General features: G+C 38.2%; 1 protein-coding gene across 2 annotated transcripts in view; it reads left to right on the plus strand.

The window, feature by feature from the left end:
- The window catches only part of Ap1g1 (adaptor related protein complex 1 subunit gamma 1), an 84870-nt gene that overhangs the window by 17026 nt on the left and 50460 nt on the right, over positions 1–17384 (plus strand). For both annotated transcript variants that reach the window (XM_041649609.1, XM_041649610.1), the window contains exon 2: positions 11341–11544. In XM_041649609.1, the coding sequence (XP_041505543.1) occupies positions 11344–11544 (201 nt within the window). In that variant the 5' untranslated portion in view covers positions 11341–11343. The remainder of the gene's footprint in view (positions 1–11340; positions 11545–17384) is intronic.

Here is a 17384-nt window from a genome sequence, read left to right on the forward strand (position 1 = left end):
TAGTGGGGCAGAGGCTTAGTCACGTCATTAGGCTTGGCTGACAATGCTAATTGATGATTAAGGGTTCTGTTTTATTATTTTGGCTGGAGAGTTTCTTCACATCTGTTCTCTAATAGAAAAGCATATTTCCGTTACAGGGTCCGTGTCTGAGGACTACACATTTAAAGGTTTGACATGTTACAGCTCCTGCATCTGAGGGATATGTTATGATACTTAGAGTATGCTTTTAAGGGCTTGAGAACTTTACTTTATCTTTCCCATTTCTGCTTGTCATTCAGAAATCTCTTTCAAAATCCAAGGCTCATTTATGCAAGAAGACTAGGAAAGTCAGGTGAAGAAGTTGGCTGAATAGCTCCATTTCTGGTCCTTAGTAGTTGTCCTTCTTTGTAATTTATTTTATTTTAGTTGCTGTTACTTGTAGTGTTTTATTGCCATAGAGTGCTTCACTCTCTTTAGCGCTTTGGCCAAATAAAGGCACATTCCTTATTGTTTTCCTTTGTAGTATTAGACTTGGCTAGAATTTTCAGAACAGGCTTATTTACATAGTTAAAGAGAAATACTGTTTGTTTGCTCTCGCACATATTTAAAGCATTATATTCCCTTTCAATTTTATTTTACCTGTTTGGAGGTTTAAAAGGGGTTTAACTTAATAGGCAACCTTTTTTTTTTATTTGAATGTTCAGAGGATACTGTTTTTCTTTTTTCTATTTATTTATTTATTTATTTATTTATTTATTTATTTAGTATGCAATATTCTGTCTGTATGCCTGAAGGCCAGAAGAGGGCGCCAGACCTCTTTACAGATGGTTGTGAGCCACCATGTGGTTGCTGGGAATTGAACTCAGGACCTTTGGAAGAGCAGGCAATGCTCTTAACCACTGAGCCATCTCTCCAGCCCCCAGGATACTGTTTTTCAATCAGCCACTCAGAAACTTCTTTCTAGACACCGCAGGTTCAGATAAGTAGAGACTTTTCTAGTCTACATCTCTGATAGACCCAGTCTGATGGCAAAGAAAATGCTTGCTTTTAAGTGAGACCACGTCGGCATCATCTTTTATCTAAGAGCTTAGTGAATTTGATTAATTACTTAAAAATTCTAGATTTATTTAATTTTATATGTATGAGTGTTTTGCTTGCATGTATGTATGTTGTATGTATGTGTACCATGTATTTGGCTGGTACCTATGGATGCCAGAAGAGGGCATCAGATTCCCCAGAACTGGAGTTGCAGACAATTGCATGCTGCTACCTGGATGCTGGGACTCAAACTTGGGTCCTCTTCAAGAGTAACATGTGTTCTTACTCATTGTGCCATCTCTTTTCAGCTCCCTAATTATTTTTGATGGAGGCCTCATTATATTGTAGAGAATAGTGATCCTTCCGTTTGAGCCAACCTAGTTGCTCAGAGTATAGGTGGACACTCCCATGCTTGATCTTACATTTTTTTATTTGATATTTATTTATTTTTTAAATATTTATTTATTTATTATATATACAACATTCTGCCTCGATGTATGTCCGCACGCCAGAGCAGGGTGCCAGATCTCAGTACAGATGGTTGTGAACCACCATGTGGTTGCTGGGAATTGAACTCAGGACCTCTGGAAGAGCAGCCAGTGCTCTTAACCTCTGAGCCATCTCTCCAGCCCCTTGATATTTATTTTTATTGACTTTTTTTTTTAAAGACAGTATTGCTATGTAACCTAGGCTGCCTTTAAATTCACCATCTTCTGCTTTATTTAGCCTTTCTAATGCTAGGATTACAGGTGTATACTGTTTTGTTTCTCTTTCTTTTGATTTAATTGATTTCTATTTTATTTGTTTTTAAATTATGGTGTGTGTGTGTGTGTTTGCATGCACATCATTGAATGTATGCATGTTGGAACAAGAGTTTATTCTTTCCTCCATGTGGATCCCAGGGATCAACTCAGGCCTGCCAACAAGCTAAGCCACCACTGTAGGCTGAGTTTTTTGTTGGGACCTCGATTAGCTCTTTTCTGCCAGCCACTTTCATATATCCACTCGGAGACTTATTATTGATTATTAATTATAAATGCTCAGGCTTATTACTAACTAGCTCTTACAACTTAAATTAACCCATTTATATTAATATACACTCTGCCACATGGGGTTATCTCTCTGATTTTGCATCTCTTGTTTTCTCCCTGGCTGGCAACTCCTCTGACTGCCCTTCTTCCCAGCATTCTCTCTGCCCCCGCAATCCTGCCTAGCTATTTTTTTTTTTTTTTTGGTTTTTTGAGACAGGGTTTCTCTGTGGCTTTGGAGCCTGTCCTGGAACTAGCTCTGTAGACCAGGCTGGTCTCGAACTCACAGAGATCCACCTGCCTCTGCCTCCTGAGTGCTGGGATTAAAGGCGTGCACCACCATTGCCCGGCCCCTAGCATTTTATTAACAATGAGAGCAACACATTTTCGTAGTGTGCAGAGGGATTATTCCACAGCACATAACCTTACTGGTTTTGTTTGTTTGTTTCTTTATTTTTTTAAAGAACTACGGAAAAGATCCCTGAAACATCTTTTGGTTTATCTCACCCCTTTTCTTAGGAATTTAGAGTAGAAGTTTAGATTAATTTGAGACTCATTTTTTTTCTTATGTAAGCAGTTAGTACTGTAGATTTCCCTCTACGACAGTGGTTCTCAACCTTCTAATTCTGCGACCCTTTAATCCAGTTCCTCATATTGTGATGACCACCAATAGCAAGATTATTTTCATTTCTACTTTATTACTGTAATTTTGCTACTGTTATGAATCTTAATGTAAATGTCTGTGTTTTCCGATGTTGTCTTCGGTGATTCCTGTGAAAGAGTTGTTCGACTCCCCAAATGGGTCTCAGCCCACAGGTTGAGAGCTGCTGCTTTAAGCACTGCTTCAGTGCGTGTGTTAACGTTTGTTTAATTCTACATGGGATAACTCTTGGTGGCTTTTTTTTTTTTTGAGACAGGGTTTTTCTGTGTAAATTGTTTAGGTGTATTTTAACTATTTTAACATTAAGAGTTGTGCTTCTTCTGTCTTTCTTTCTCCACTGGAGGAGAGAGAGGAGGGAAGAGAATGACTTACTTACTGTCTTGGCATCATGACCATTAGTCAGGGAAAAAATTCATTGCTCTCCCCCAGTTTTCATGTGCCTGCCTGCCTTTGGCTGCTGTGCGTGTGCCATAACCACCATTACTGCAGTACTGTGTAGGAGTGAGGGTGGAGGAAGGAGGAGGGAATAAAGCTGAAAGCCCAGAGGTAATTTCCCCTTTGGTTTTGGTCCTCCTTTTCACCGAGTTTCTCAACTCTCCAGTAAGCACTTCTGGTTTGTTGCTGTCAATCCAGACTGGACATTGCTGGAGGGAAAGTGAAAACCTGTCTACCAAGTTCATTGGAACTTGAAGTCATGCGTCTTCAGTCTGCTCACTGTCACTGCATATGAAAGTCCTCAGGACACTGTAATGCTTTTTGTTTAGTATTTATAAATGTGTTTAGAATGTGCGTTTTCAAACTTCCTAATACTGTGACCCTTTAATACAGTTCCTCATGTTGTGGGGAATCCCAACTATAAAATTATTTTGTTGCTACTATATAACTGTAATATTGCTACTTTTATGAATCTTAATGTAAATATCTGATATGTAGGATATCTAGTATGTGACCACCATGAAAGGGTCATTTGATGACCTCCAAAGGAGTTGTGACCCACAGGTTGGGAACTGGTGGTTTAGAGGGACAGAAAGGCATGTGCTTATTCATCTTCCCTGGATCCAGAATGTGTTTAGTTTTGATTTTAGAATGTGTTTTTCAAATTTTGACCAATTTGTGTGTGTGTGTGGCAAGGGGCGGGATATGTGTATTATGGTGTGCTAGTTGAGCTCAGAGTCTATTCTCTTTGTATCATATGGGTTTCAGGGATTGAATTCAAGTTACCAGGTGTGGGGGCAAGTACTTTTACCTGATGAAGCATTCCACTGGCCTTGTGCCCAATTTTTTGCCATCTGAGTTAATTTTTGTTTTCATTCTGTACCTGTTAAGATATTATGATATATAAAGATATCAATTAATGTAGTGAGTTGTAACAGCTTAGGGAAAAAATGCTTTTTTTGTAAACTGTAGACTGCCTAGTGTTGGGCAGATTGCAGAATCGCAGAGTGAGTCGAACAGGTAACTAATTCCGCGTTCTTGTACATGGTGTGTATAGATGCCAGGACCATAAATTTGCTCCGTAAAAGCCTATTGGCATTTAAATTTATATTTTGCTCTGGCTTTTTCTAGTTCTCTGTCTAGGTCTTGTAGTGCTGGTAACTCTTTCCTACTGCTCTCAGAGTTTTCTTTCCTTGCACCAGCCAAGGACTTCTTTCCTCCCTGACTTATTTGCAGTCTCCTCGATGGGGTGAGCCCGTTGGAGGGGTACACGACTGCTGTCTGAGACCCACCCTGGGAAGAGGCCAGATTCAGTCATCACTTCAGTTCTCTAAAGGGCAAGTAGGGTTTCCTCTTCGGAAGGGCCAATGATGGTAACAAGACTTAGAAACTCCTCTTAAGTCCTGCCTGGATGCTGTCTGTGAGGGTAAGGATTCACACTTCAGCCCAGATATTAATTCCTTCTGGTGAAAAGCTTTGAAATCAGATCCCTAGATTTTCATGGTAGAAATGAGTTATAGCTCCTAATTTTAGCCCATCTCCTAAACGTTTTTAGGGTTACTTCTTCAGAGGAGGGAATGTTACAGTAAAGAATAGACTCTACCGCTGGGTGAAGACATGCCCCTCTACGGTTAACCCAGCTGGGCAGGTCAGTCACTTGGTTTAAGCTCTGTTTAAGAAGTAGGAGAAAGCCGGGCGGTGGTGGCGCATGCCTTTAATCCCAGCACTAGGGACGCAGAGGCAGGCGGATCTCTGTGAGTTCAAGACCAGCCTAGTCTACAAGAGCTAGTTCCAGGACAGGCTCCAAAGCCACAGAGAAACCCTGTCTCGAAAAACAAAACAAAACAAAACAAAAAAAGAAGTAGGAGAAATAAGTATCTTCACAAAGAGATAAAATACTTTTCCTCCAGAATTCCTGCCCTCTGCAATCACACCAGAGCCACCATAAGGTTCTGTTGGATTTGCCCCCTTTTCTTTTGGATCTTAGCCCGAACCTAAGTGTGCTGCTCGGTTATTTAGGCTATTTATTCTTTCTCTAATGTTCCTGTCCTTATTATGTGACTGCTTCTCTGCCATGTGGGTGATCTCCATGTTGGTCTAACTCAAACAGCATAATTTTATCACTCCCTCCTTCTCTCCTTCCTTTTGTCCCTCCCTCCCTTCCTTCCTTCTTTACTCCCCCTTCATTTCCCCTCTAGGCTGCAGTCTTATAGCTTGCCCTCTTTGGGGGTGTTTCTTTCAAGCTATAATAATAAATTCTCTTGGAGCTTAAAAAAAAAAATCTCGCTGGTGGCACGGACTTTATTTCTGTGATTTTGTGACTGATTGCTTAGGCTTTGTTCCAGATAACCTGTTTTTCTGTTACGTAGCTTAAATTCTTGATTTTTTTTTTCCCTTTGAGTTAGATTAAGTAGATGTTCTGGGACTAGATTTAAGCTTTTTCTAACAGTCTTGTGTTTGCTTTGTAGAATCATTAGGGTATTTTTAGAGAAACATTGTTTTCTAGAGCTTTCCAGCTACTTTTGGTGGTGCTGGAGTGAACCAGGGCATTATGCTTGCTAGGCAAGCTCTCTACCACTCAGCTGTACTCCTGTTCTTTCCAGTAACATTTGTTCTTGACTTTAAGACTATCTAGCCTTGAACCCATAAAGATCCTCCTACTTTAGCCTCTTAAGTGCTGGGGTTGCAGGCTGAGCCACCATGATTTGCCAGATAACATTTCTCTTCTCTGTGAAGGAGTTAAGTAAAGTCTACTTTTGAAAGTAGATTGGGCATTGGGTAGTTACCACTCTTAATCACTAGTAGCTGGGTTCTTTTGATGCTTTTTAGGTACATTCTCCTGTTATATATTACATATGCAGCATACTTGTTTGCTTACCAATGTTTTATCCTAAGGTCTGTGGCATTTATAGTTTATAATTAAAGAAGAAATGGCTCTTTAAGTAGATCCTTAAACTGCTCTTTAGTAGATTCTTAAATATTGAACATCTTATCAATGAGACATTTGCATGTTTAAATGCCTTGTTTAATTGAAATTTCACAATTTCTTTCCTTTTCTTCCCCTTTTCCCTTGTCCTCCCCTACTTTGTTTCCTCTTTCCCCCCACTTTCTTCCCTTCCTGTTTTTTTTCCAACCTTCCTTCTTTCCTTGATAGGGTCTCAGGTGTCCTAGGCTAGCTTTGAACTTCTGACTTTTCCGGAGTGCTTAGATTATAGGCGTGCAATACCATATATGATTTATGCAGTGCTGGGAATTGAGCCCAGGCCTTCCTGTGTGCCAGGCAAACACTCTTACCAACTCCATGATATCTTTCTTTACCTGGAAGCTTTGTGATTTCCCAAAAGGTTTTGATTATGAAAATGTCATGTACACAAAACCAGACACTGAACATTAATGTATTCAGTAATGATCACATTTTTCCCATCTTCTTAATTTTTTCACCGTTTTTTTTTTTTGTTGTTGTTGTTTGTTTGCTTGTTTGTTTGGTTCGTTTTTGTTGTTGTTTCTTTTTTTCTGGAGTACTTTAAAATAAATCCTAGTAGTATCATTTCATATTAAGGGTAATGTTCATTTTGAAGTATAAAGAGAACTGAAATACTGGAGATCTAAGACTGGTTCAGGTCTTACATCTGTCACCTGTTACCTTTGTGATCTTAAGCAAATTGCAGAGTTTTTAAAAGGAAGTTTCTTCATAGGCAAAATAGGGACCATGATTTCTACCTTAACTACAAAGTGGTCTAAGGAGGGCTAGGGATGTAGTTCACTTAGTAAAAGGCTTGCCTAGTGTACACAGACCTGGACTTTTCTTCCCAGCACAATATAAACTAGGCATAGTGGCACATAACTTTAATGCTAGCACTTGGGAGACAGAAACAGGAGTATCAGAGGTTTAGCAGCATTTTCAGGCCAACCTGAATGATACAAAATTCTGTTTCAGTATTAAAGAAAACAGGACAAATCAGTAATGAATATAAAAATATTTTGTAAATTTCAAATGATAGATCCTTGACTATTTCTTATAAAATGTAACAATAATACACAGGCAGTGTGGGGGTCTCAGGGACCACCAGGGCCAGCAGAGTGTTGATCTGCATGAGACAAGAATGAAATCTGATTCAGCACTACTTAGTGACTGGTGTGGATTCAACTTTTAGAGTCTGACACCAGGCAGCTTTTTAGGTATATATAAGCACTGCACTATTTTGAAGAAAGTTTCTGATGATAATTCACTCATTCTGCATGTACAACAAAGCTTAAGGCATGATTACATTGAAACTCTTTTCAAAGTACATACGACCTTTTCCGTAAAGATGGGCTATGTTGACTGAGAAACAGTGCTTAAGATAAGGGTCTAGGGAGAATGACTGAGATAAACGAAGAGTCTGGGGGACCCATGTGTGGCCTGGCCCTACAGATGCGCAGAGGTCACCAGGCTATTAACCACATCCATTACCAACCTGGGCAGAAAACCATTACACATCTCTTCCTTTGAAGAGACAATCCTGTGTGTTTAACATTCCTAGTTCCCCTAGTGCTTGTCTGTGATCACAAGAACCTCTAGCTATATGTAGTTTGAGTCACACAAGTTCCAGAGGGCCAGTGTGACCTCTAAGAGGATATCAACACCTAGATAGCTTTCCTCCCAAATTTCCAGTGCTTTGGTCCCAACTTGAAGATTAACACTATAGGAAATTGATGAGTGAATTATCCACCTGGTGTGTTGGTTAGAACAACACTTGAAATCATTGATTTAAGAATTCAGCAGTTAGTAATAGTGTACTGAAGAAGACTGATATCTTCATCTAAAGATTACAATATCTTCATTTAATCCTCCCCCCCGCCCCCCGGTTCTGCTATGTAGCTGCTGACTACCTGGAGCTCACTTATATACATGGGGCTGGCTTTGAACTCACAGAGCTTCTCTGCCTCTGGAGGCATGAGCACTATGCCCAATCCTAATTTTGTAATTTTTTACTATTTTAACATTATTGAGGTACAGTATATACAAACACACAAAGTAAAATGTACTTTTTAAAATGTGTTGTCCACAGCTTGTGAATGCATGTCACCCCAGATTTCTTGCATCTAGTCAATCTCCGTCTCTACCCTCAAGACAACCATTTCTTCCTCTTTCATTACTTTTGATTAGTTCTATTTTTCCAGTAGAGTCCTGTGAATGAGGTGAGAGTATATACTCGTACTTACTTTGCTCGACAGAATGTTTTTTAAAAATGGTTTATTGGTTCTGTTTTAGTTTAAGAAATTTTATGTTATGCATAACATTATGCACTTGTCTTTAGACATTTGGGCTATTTTTAGTCTTTTGAAATTACAAATGAAGTGTTTATGAACATTTGTGTGCAAGTCTTAGTGAGAATTTAGATTTTTCATTTCTTGTGGGTAAGTACTTGTCTTGGATAATGTTGAATAGATTTTTTTATTTCTTCCTTTCCAACAGACTCATTGTGTAACCAGTGATAATCTTGAACTGCTGATTTTGCCTCTACTTCCCAAATGCTGAAATTACACAACTGAGACATTGTCTCAAGCTAGATGGATTTTCTTAATGATTATGTGCCAGATATAGTTAGCTTTATATAAAACTATCAGATTGTTTTCCAGAATAGTTGGACCACTTTTATTCCTGTGAGCAGTCTTTACCAGTTCATTATTCTGAACTTTAATCTTTAGTGTTTGATACTCATAGCCTTTAGTTTTAGCCATTCTATTGTTTGTAGTTTCTTGTTATGTTTTTTCTCTCTCATCCCGACTCCGGTTTCCTCTGCCTCCTCTCTTCCCAGTCCTGTCCCCTCCCCTCCCAATCCACTTCTCCATTTCCCTTCAGAAAACGGCAGGCCTCCCAGGGATATCAACCAAACATGGCATATCAATTGCAATGGCACCTCCCCTTGTATTAAAGCTGGATGAAGCTACCCAGTGAGGGGGGAAAGGGTCCCAAAAGCAGGCAAAAGAGTCTGAGAGAGCCCCTGCTCCCACTGTTAGGGGGTCCCACAAGGAGATGAAGCCAGCCAACCATAATGTATATATGGAGGGCTTAAGTCAGACCCATACAGGCTCCCTGACTGTTGGTTCAATCTCTGTGGGCCCTTATGGGCCCAGGTTAATTAATTCTGCCTTACTATGATTTAAACAGCATTTTCTAGTTAAGTGTCGTTCATATGCTCATGGCTATTTATTTTATTTTATTTTGCAACAGAGTCTTATGTAGCTCAGACTAACCTTGAACTTGTTATGTAGCTGATGATAATCTTGAATTTCTGCTCCTGCTTTTACTTCCCAAGTGCTGGGATTATAGGTATGTAGCAAGCACTATGCCTCCATGCTGCTAGGGCTTTGTGCTTACTAGGCAAGTACTCTTTGTCAGCTGAGCTAGATCTTTAGCCTCTGTGTCTCTCCAGAGAAGTGTCCTTACGAATCTTTTACCCATTTAAAAATAAGCTTGCCTTATTATTGAATTATAAAATTTATATATTCTGAATAGACATCATTTATCAGAAATGCATTGTTCCTCTACTCTCATGACTTACCCTAATTTTGTTATATTTTTATTTGTGTGTGTGTATGTAGGCTTATACGGTGGTGATTGAGTGGAAATCAGAGAATAACTTGTAGGAGTTGGTTGACTTTCTACTTGTGGACCTGGGGATTGCCCTAAATTGTCAGGCTTGGAGGCAGGCACCTTTACCTACTGAGCTATCTCATTGACCCAGGGTGAATTTTTTTCTCCCCAAGTAGAAATCCACGTATATTGGTACTTTTTGCTAAAGACTAGGTTTGCAACATCATTGAACTAGTTGAGCATTCCTGAACTTAACATTGTGTTCTGTCATTCTCCAACTCTCTTCTTAAATTCAGTTCTGCACGATTTTGTTTGTTTTAACTTTGTAATAATCTTTAAAATTAAATAGTACAAAATTTTAACTTTATTATTTTATTTTCCCTTAAGCTTGTTTTGGCTGTTATACTTGTTTTTTTGAACTCTGACACTATATTGGTTTACCTTCAGAGCTTGGCTTATTTTAGTCTTTATCTCACTTTTTTAAAAATTAAAAAAAATGTCTTTGGAACCATGTTTTATTTTTTTTTAAATATTTATTTATTATTTATTATGTATACAATATTCTTTCTGTGTGTATGCTTGCAGGCCAGAAGAGGGCACCAGACCTCATTACAGATGGTTGTGAGCCACCATGTGGTTGCTGGGAATTGAACTCAGGACCTTTAGAAGAGCAGGCAATGCTCTTAACCACTGAGCCATCTCTCCAGCCCCGGAACCATGTTTTATTTAGCCAAGCTGACCTCAAACTGATACCTCTAAATTTCTGATCTTTTGCGTCTGCCTCTTGATGTATTGGATTAGAAACTCCCCCCCCCCAACCTCCTTCCCCACCGGATGTTATTGGTGCTGGGGTTTAAATTCAGGGCTCCATGAATGACAGGCAAGTACTCTACCAGCTGAGCTGCCTCCGTTCCTTTATCTCAACTACACTAAAAGTGTATTTTCAAAATAACCCAGTGCACTAAAATGCTGTTTGTTGGACAGATGATTGCTTTTTAATCTGACATTTGGTTCTTCCTAATTTCTCATACTTTGCTGAGTTGAGCTGTGACTCTGGTTATGTTCATTTGATATTTTATTGAGTTGTGTTGAATTTAAGAGCAGTTGAACAGAAAACTTCTGTCTTATTTTCAAAGTCAGTCATAGGCTTTTTCAAATTACCTTAATGATTAAGTAAAAATTTGTGCCAGTATTTAAGTTTTCTTGTGAGACATATAGGTACAGTATCTTCCCTTCCTTTTTGAAACATTGGATCTTGCTTTTGTATCTCAGGCTAGCTTGGAACTACATACCCTAGGCTGGCCTTGAACTCATGGAAATTTTCCTACCTCTGCCTCTCTAATGCTAAGATTACAGGAATGAGTCATCATACATGGCAAACATTTATGTTTCTGTGTTTTATTTTGTTTTGTTAGCTCTTTATAGTCTTTCTAGAAATTTACTAAGTTGTGCAATTTGCATATAGTATCTTTGAAGCTTATTAGCAAACTTTTTTATCTAAGCTGTATTTAGCAAGTCTTGTTCTTAAATGCAAGTCAGTATTTTATATGGGAAGTTGTATGAATGGTTTTAGAAGTAAAACATATGAACATTTCCATTTTATGTTTTTCCATATCCAGAGGATGCCAGCCCCCATCAGATTGCGGGAGCTGATCCGGACCATCCGGACAGCCCGGACCCAAGCTGAGGAACGAGAAATGATCCAGAAAGAATGTGCTGCAATCCGGTCATCATTTAGAGAAGAAGACAATACATACCGGTGTCGGAATGTGGCAAAATTACTGTATATGCACATGCTGGGCTACCCTGCTCACTTTGGACAGGTAGGCTGAGGGGAGACCACATCTAGCAAGGACACTTACTATTTGAATGACAACGAGTTAGGGAATCAAACCTTTCCTGACAGGGAGATGCCAGTAATTGCAGTCTGAGCATTGTGGCACCAAAGATAGGATGGAGAGAGCAATTGTGTACCTGGAAAGGCACGCTATTCCCTCATTTGTCCTTCTCACTGTAATTCTTTATGTGGATCAGAGACTTTTTTTTTAAATGGTGGCCCCAGCTTAAATATTTACTGGATTAACTAGAGGGCTAATTGTTCTGGCAGAGGACCTGGGCTATAATAAATATTTAATTAGTGTTTGCTGAATGTTTCCTTAGTTAACTTTCCTTGTGCATGATGTATGGGAAAATGTCATGACAGATGCTTTTAAGTTAAAGATATTAAGTGGATGTTAGATACTTGAATTTTGTTTTGTCCTGATTTCCTCAGGCCTTAGTTGCTGCCACTTTTGTGCAACTCATTCTGCCTGCTGATTCTCTTCCTGACACAAATGTATGTTCTTTGCTTTCTCCAGTCTGCATTGAGGATGATAGTTTCAGTTACATGTGTTTTTTCTTTTGATGCTTAGACATGATAGGGGGCTTAGGCTTTAGTCACAGAAGATGTATGAGTTTTTTTAAAATTTCTTAACTTTTTTTTTCAGTCTTAAATTCTATTTTACTTAAGAATCAGTGCTACCCAGTCTTTTAAAGGAATGGACTCCAAAATAGAAAGACTGGTGCAACACTAGGAAGAAAAGTATTCGCATACCCTTTCTCAGATAGCATGATACATCTGTCATGTCTGGAGGACAGGAGTCAGCCTATCTCTTCAGCTCAGTGGCTTGAGTGGAAGGAAACCTCTTGCCAACTTAGAACAAAGTACTCAGATCGGGTTTTATCAGACTTCTGTCAGTTCGTGTTCTGCTTACGTTGGGGGCTGTAAGGGTCAGCGGCTTTAGAAATACGCGATTGGGCACGGGAGAACATTAGTTGTTTTGAGAAAAACTGAGGTATTACTGTAAGAAGAAAGGAGACTGGTTTAGAAGAAAGGGAGCAGCAAAAATAGTGGCTGTTTCCTGTGGATGTATTCATTCATTATTTGATTTCCATAGGAGTAGTCATAAATAGCATTATTTTTCACATCTGTTGTTAACAGTTTTCTTAAAAAATTATAACCAGTGCCTCCTTTGATATAGATTTTATATTTTATTCTTACAGAATTAATGGAGTCAGAGCCTAAAGATGCTAATATTTCAAGGTATAGGCTACATTAAATTTGATTCAAATGATTACTGTATACTGCATGGCATGATAGAAAACATGGACGTCCATATAGTCTTGGTTGATTTTCATTTGAAGCATTAGGTCAGATTTATAGAAGTCTGATATTATAAATTGAGATTAAAAAAAGCAAAGGATAAGATTCAGAATCCCTCTATTTGGAGATGTCCACTGTTAACATCTTGTGAATAGCACATTTATATATCCTCAAGAGAGTTCTAAGGGGGGAAGCTCTTGAATTTAAAATCATAGTAGATTTAAGGTGTTGGAGATTTTATTTTGAAAAAGATACTTGTGTATGTACATGTATACACATACACACAAAGTTAAAGTTCATTTCTATAACATGATTAATTAGTGGTGGAATTCTTGCCTAGTGTATGTAAAGTCCTACAATTGATCCATAGTACCATATTAGAAGTAATTAGTTTCACGGAATTGGTGACTTTGACTTTCGGGGGATATTTTGGAACTTAATTATTTGATAAAACACTGAATTTTTAGTTGAAAAGTATGTATATGCAAGAAAGCGATAGTAAAATTTTGGTTAAAAAATAAAGATCTTTCTGTTTGGGGCTAAGAATTATAATTTTAAGTCCATTACTCTGTTTCTTTTACTTATCTTTCCTTATTCATGTCTTTAATTCCCTTATATTATGCCCATAAGAGGTTCATATCTTGATTCTCTCACTTTCTTGTTTGAGTAGCAGCCATTCTTGTTGAATTGTGTATAACAGCTGCCCTGTGATTGCATTTTATTTGTCAGATGGGCTATTTATTATTTTAGTCAGGAGCTGTATGGTGGTCATAGAGCTCTTGAAATATAGCTCGTTTAACTAAGGTGACTATTAAAAGGAAAATAAAATTTTCTTGAGTATTGATTCAGTTATTGGACAACTTTTAAATGTGTTTTAAACAACTTGAATACATGAGTCTATTAATTGTATATTTTATGAAATTGAAAACAGTTAAAGCATTTCGTCTGAAAATGTATACAAATTGAAATGTGCTGTAAGTGTAAAGTACATACTGTATTTAGAAGCTTCATACATAGAAGTGTAAAATATTTAATACTTTCTATGATGATATGTTGAAATGATACTTTAGATAAATTGGTTAAATAAAATATATTATTAAAACTAATTTCACTTGTTTCTTTTTAATTTTTAATGCAGTGTCTAGCATGATGCTGTCAATAGAAACAAAATGTGAAGAGCCAGACATGGTGGTGCATGCCTATAATCCCAGCACTTGGGAGGCCAAGGCAGGAGGATTGCTGCACTTTCAAGGCTAGCTTGGGCTATATAGCAAATTTTAGGCAAGCCTGGCCTACATACTAAAACCATGTCTCAAAAATGCCAAGAAGAAAAATTTAATGAGACACATAAAAAATGTAAAATTTTTAGTAGCCACTTTAATAAAAATCTTATTTAAGTTTTACAGTAAAACCTTGAGATAGGTAAATTGTCTTGAAGATGAATTCTTGTCCTATAGAGAGGGAGCCAGAAAAAAAAATTAAATTCAGCGTTTTAAGTGACTTGTTTAAATTCATTCAGCTGGTAAATACTAGACTATAATTCAATCTTTGTAACACAAAACCCCATTCAGTTTTTGGGTTTAGTTAAATTCTATAAATAGTTATTTCCATTAAGTTTGTTTATTTTTATTCCTGCCAAACCACAATGTGACCAAGAGAGTAAAAGCTTCTAGCATCGATTTAAAAGACTAAAACAGTAGTTCAAAGTTAGAGTTAGGAGGAGTGACTCAAAACAGGCCAGAGTAGCTGTTGTTGAGTCAGCCAAAGCAGGAGAGGGGTTTAGTTCCATGGGCCAGTGCCAGAGTCCAGGAACAAGCCTGCAGGGGCCAGGCTGCCCAGGGTGAATTCCACCTTTCCTATTTTCCTGAGTGATTTGGAACAAGATCTTTGACTTCTCTCCCTTGTCTTCATTCTCTTCCTCTCGTCCTCTTTATCCTGTTTTGTCTCCTCCATCTTTTTTCCTTTTAAGATCTTTGACTTTTGTGTGTCAGTGCCCTCATCTGTAAAATGGAGACAATCCTAACCCCTTCTTAGGGCTATTATGAAGAGTAAGTTAATAAATGTTAGACATTTATGTTTTGTACATAAAATGTTACCTATTTTATCATTTCCTGGAGGAGAGCAAACAGTTTTTGGAAATAATGTAGTCTATGAGATTGTCTTCCATAGGTCTTTTATCATCAGGGTTCCTGTCAGTAACAGTACCCCTTAATGTTTTATACCAGAAATAATAAAACATTTCCATAGGTGCATAATCTTTCACTTGTGTGGTTTAGACACAATCTTATTTTATATTTGTGTGTGTGTGTGTGTGTGTGTGTGTACATACCCCACAGTGCACATGTGACAGTAAGACGACATTGCAGGGATTGGCTCTCTCCCTCCTCCATGTGGATTCAGGAATAGAACTCAGGTCTGTAGGGCTGGTGACAATGCCATCTTGCTGACCACAAGTTGAGTATCTAAAGTGTATTTTAGAAGTAGAAAATTTGTTCCAGGACCAAATTTTTCTACAGTTCTGATTTGGAAAATTGTTTTGAATTTGCTGCAAATATATAAAAATGAAGGAATTTGACATAGAAATGTGGTCTTCTACTATAGCTTAGAAAAATCAGAAGCTTTGATGCATGTTGCCAGGTGGTAGTCAGAGGGCCGGGCATTGTTCTCTGTGTCTCCCTAGATTCAGCCTACCTGCTTTGTCTGCTTTCCTGTGTGTGAGTCATCCCTCTGTCAGTGTAGCATCACTGTCCACTCCTTCATAAACACAGTGCTTGCCATGTATTTTAAGACATTTATCTGCCGGTTCTCTAAAGCTTCTATTCTAAACAAACATCATCCTTAAAGATTTATGTGACTATCTGTGCATACGTGTGCATGTACATGGTTTGTTCTTTAATTTTTTAACAGTTGTCACAAGGAATTTTTTTTAAACAACTCAGTTTTTATTTGAGATTTGCTTATTTTTGGTATATGTGAATGAATATCTTAGCTGTCTGTATGTCTATGTACCATGTGCATGCAGTGTCTGACGAAGCCAGAAGAGGGTGTCGGATACTTTAGAACTTGAGTCAGAGCCGGTTGTTAGCTGCTTTTTTGGTCCCAGGTCCTCTGGAAGAGCATTCAGTGCTTTTAATTGTTGAATTTCTCCACCGCCCCTCAAGAAATACAGTTTTATATATGTTTTTTGCCTAGCAACATTATTGAACTTAGAGTTGCTCTCTATGTCATTACTACTATTGTTTGAGAACAAAGGCAATTCTTTTTCCTTTATCATTCTCAACACTTTTTCATCTGCTTACTCTACTGTATAGGTACTACATATTAAAAAGAGACAGCACTTGGGAGGCAGAGGCAGGAGGATCTCTGTGAGTTGGTGGCCAGGACAACATAGAGAGACACTGTTTTACACAAAGTCGGGGGTGGGGGGCAGTGCTACCAGGCATCCTTATTAAAAATCTTAAAACCACATATTATGACTAAATATGGTGACTGTCATTGACTTTAGGTAGTTATCCTTTATCATGTGAAAACCTTTAATATTTAATCTTATAAAATGCCCTTTCACTGTGTGCTGAAATAATCATGGTTTTCTCTTTTAATTAGTTAGTGATTTTTATTAGTAGCTACTCTGTATTTTCCTTTGTAGTTTTTCATTTGCATTGCAGATTGACCTTACCAGTATTTGAACACATATATTAGCTTATTTTGTTTTGTCCCTTAACATGTCCTAATAAAGAGGAACTGGGCAAGTAGCTCAGGTAGGAGGGTATTTACCTAGATAAATGAAGTCTTGGGTGATGATGCATACCTGTAATTCCAACACTCTGGATCAGAACTTAAAAAGTCATGCTAGGCTATATAGAGTTTGAGGCCAGCCTGGGATATATGGGACTTGTCTGAAGAAAAAGAAGAAGAAAAAGAAAAAGAAAAAGCTCTAAAAACAATGATTGGACCATTAACAGACCCAGATTGTGATCTCCAAATGCTATTTCATTTTTAAAGAGCCTGAGCCTATTAGAATGATGACAGGTCCTAAATGGATGTTAAGAAATGTATAAAGCCAAAAAAAAAAGAAGAAGAAGAAGAAGCCAGGCGGTGGTGGCGCACGCCTTTAATCCCAGCACTTGGGAGGCAGAGGCAGGCGGATCTCTGTGAGTTGGAAACCAGCCTGGTCTACAAGAGCTAGTTCCAGGACAGGCTCCAAAACCACAGAGAAACCCTGTCTCGAAAAATACCAAAAAATAAATTAAAAAAAAAAAAAAGAAATGTATAAAGCAAGTTAGAACCGTTGTTAGTCTGTGTCAAGGACCAGAAAGACGAGCTACAGAGGTTGTTAATAGAGATTTCAGTAGTCATTGGAAGAGGCTGTCACACTCCCAACTCCGATAACTGAGTGCTGAGGTTAATAGTATAATTGATTAAAAAAGATAAGCCCTTCTCCAGTCCAGCATGTGGGTGTTGAATCCAGGCTCTAGAGCTTGCTAAATGTGTGACCAACCATAGAAGTTCATCTTCAGCATC

The sequence above is a fragment of the Microtus oregoni genome, unplaced genomic scaffold, assembly GCF_018167655.1.
Source record: "Microtus oregoni isolate MIOR12 unplaced genomic scaffold, Mior012 000004F_ref0000308, whole genome shotgun sequence".
NCBI lineage: Eukaryota > Metazoa > Chordata > Mammalia > Rodentia > Cricetidae > Microtus > Microtus oregoni.